Source organism: Camelus ferus, chromosome 9 (genome assembly GCF_009834535.1).
Source record: "Camelus ferus isolate YT-003-E chromosome 9, BCGSAC_Cfer_1.0, whole genome shotgun sequence".
In the NCBI taxonomy this organism is placed as follows: domain Eukaryota; kingdom Metazoa; phylum Chordata; class Mammalia; order Artiodactyla; family Camelidae; genus Camelus; species Camelus ferus.
The window spans coordinates 7,353,165-7,355,622 of NC_045704.1; the positions used below are offsets into that span (position 1 = coordinate 7,353,165).

Here is a 2,458-nt window from a genome sequence, read left to right on the forward strand (position 1 = left end):
TATAGTAAATGCTTTCCCTGCCTCAGCAGGAAGTATGTTCAAAAGTCTGAACTGGGCATTTTAATTGGGGATTTTTTTTCTTTCATTTTTTTTTTCAGGTTAAAAAAATCAGATTTTTATTCTGTTCTTCGGTAACATACAGTCTCTTTGAATAAGCTATTCTGTTGCATATATGACACTGGCATATCTTTTGAGTCTACACTAGCGATGTACAGAAAGCATTTTCATTCTACAACCCTAAAGCAGTACTCAGAGTTCATACTGTTGACTGAGTGCCCGCGTTCTGAACCCTTCCCAGATTGCCAGGGGGGCAATTAGAATTGAGTACAAGTGGTGCAACTCACCCTGATGATATCTCAAAATAAAATCTCAGGTACTACAGAATACTGAAGTCAATGAAGACATTTGAGTAAGGGTTTTGTGCTGGGACTGTGGCTTACAGTGCAGCTTTCCCCACGTCACGAGCAATTCCCTTTAGCCTTCTAACCATGGGATCCATCCAGGAGGTGATGGACAGAAGTTCCTAGAGGTGGCCAGGCAACACCCGAAACCAGATTGGTCAACCCACTCTTTTAACACCAGCCACTTGTTCCAGCGTGCTTCTCCAGCTGAAGCCAGGAGGGATGGAGATGCTGCCCTCAGAGGCTGTGATGGAGAGCCACGAGAGAAGGATGGGGAGTAGGTGGCCTTGGTTATGTCTAGAATGTGGAAGTGGTGGCTATGAGTTCTACTCTTGTCATCTTCCAAAGAGGGCAGTGGAATCATTACAAGGAGGCACCGTACCCTATGGCTTGGCCAACTTCATTCTGATGGACCTTCTCCGGCTCTCAAGATTTTAAGGGAGCTTTCTCTGGAGTCTCTCTTTCTGGGGGCTTTGCAGAGCCTTTCTGTTTCAGAGTTCATGCAGCAGGTAAGAGTTCTGCAGCAGGTAAGCTGAACAGCACTCCTCTTTGGACCTTGCCACAAGTCTCTCCTCCATGTGGGGTGGTTCAGATGCTCTGATCCTGTGTGCTTCCATGGGCTCCTCCCCCCGGCAACACGCGGACGTCGGGGTAGATGTGGTTCTCAAGTTTGCACTTTTCCTGACCACTGGGAGCTTTTCCAGTCAATGCTTCTGTAGAGTAAATACAGTTCTGCCTTAAGAACTTAGGGGAGGAGGGTAAGGGGGAGCTTTCAAAGTGGTTCTTCTCTGATCTCATCCCAACACTGAACTTGGGACTGGTGCTCCCATGGAGGCTCTTGGGAGGGCTGGAGTCCACACTGTAGAGCACTTGCCCCTCATCATCTGTGTCCGCGTCAATGTACTGGTGGACACCTGCTTCGAAGTTGAATGCTATTGCTGTGTGTTTCTCGGGCGACCGGGGTGGGGTCCTAGCACTTGCTGTGGTGTAGATGGAGGACTCTGGACTCAGCACAGGCCTGTCCAAGAGTGTGGCACACTCCAGTCCAGCAACAGCTGCTGCGGCGCCCCCCCGGTTCCTAAGAGGGTCATGGTACATCCCCAGAACGGGGACTAATGGACTAGGATCACCCTCCATGAAGTTGACTTTAAGTGCTCCAAGCTTCAAGGGGTTGGTGGTCTTCATGGAACTCTTGGGGCTCTCGATGAAGAAAGCAGAGCGATGGCTGGCATCAGGGGTGGGGTTGGCCTCCACAAACCTACCACCAGTGGCACCCAGAGCTCCCCGCCAGCCTACCTCAGGGGCCATGCTGCCCCCAGCCTTGCTGGGGAGTGATGCCAAAGGGCTATGAGAGAATCTAGTGGCTTCAGGGAAGTCTGTGGCACAGCTAATGAAGCTATCAATGCTCGACATGCTTCGCATGTCAATAACGCCCTCTGTACGAGTGGGCAGAGGGGCCACGGGGCTGGGGATACTCTCCCTGGACTGGCAGCATTTTCCCTCCAGATTGCAGTTCTTGGCTCAATATAGTTTGAGCTAAACTTTTGGCATCTTAATTGTTAGCTCATAAAGTTCCTCAATATTACTCCCCTCTGTCTTGATGTTCTGCCCCTGCCCCCCAACACAAAGAACAAAGACATAAGCTTTTGAAAACACTTTCTGCTTCCAAACCTAAAATAAGTCTCTTTAACTCTTACGGACTACTTGTGTCAAACTAGAAATGATTCTTCCCCTCTAATTTAAGGTGATTTACTAATACCAACTAAGAATCGTGCCTGCAGGTCTTAACTTCTCTGGGGACTGGTTCTTTATCAACTGTTACGACCGAAAACCTGTCTGTTACTGCTCTTTCTCTTTCAATCTCTTTTAAAAATAATATTATAAACCCTTGTATTCTCAAAATAGTTTTTCCTCCCTCAGTGATCCAGTACATTTCCTATTCTGTTGTCTCTTTCATCTTTTCACCTTTTAAAACTGAACTTTTTTTGGGAGAGGTCTGGTGGTTAGATTGGTTTGTTTGTTTATATGTGCTATTCATTTCTCTAACAACAGTTTAG

At 47.6% G+C, this 2,458-nt stretch overlaps 1 protein-coding gene across 1 annotated transcript; it reads right to left on the bottom strand.

Moving 5' to 3' along the window:
• Positions 1–796: 796 nt before the first annotated feature.
• On the bottom strand, positions 797–1,922 carry LOC116665966 (potassium voltage-gated channel subfamily B member 1-like). The gene has a single exon (XM_032487480.1). It carries the CDS (start codon positions 1,821–1,823, stop codon positions 990–992), a length of 834 nt encoding a protein of 277 aa, XP_032343371.1. The 5' UTR covers positions 1,824–1,922; the 3' UTR covers positions 797–989.
• Positions 1,923–2,458: the final 536 nt, after the last annotated feature.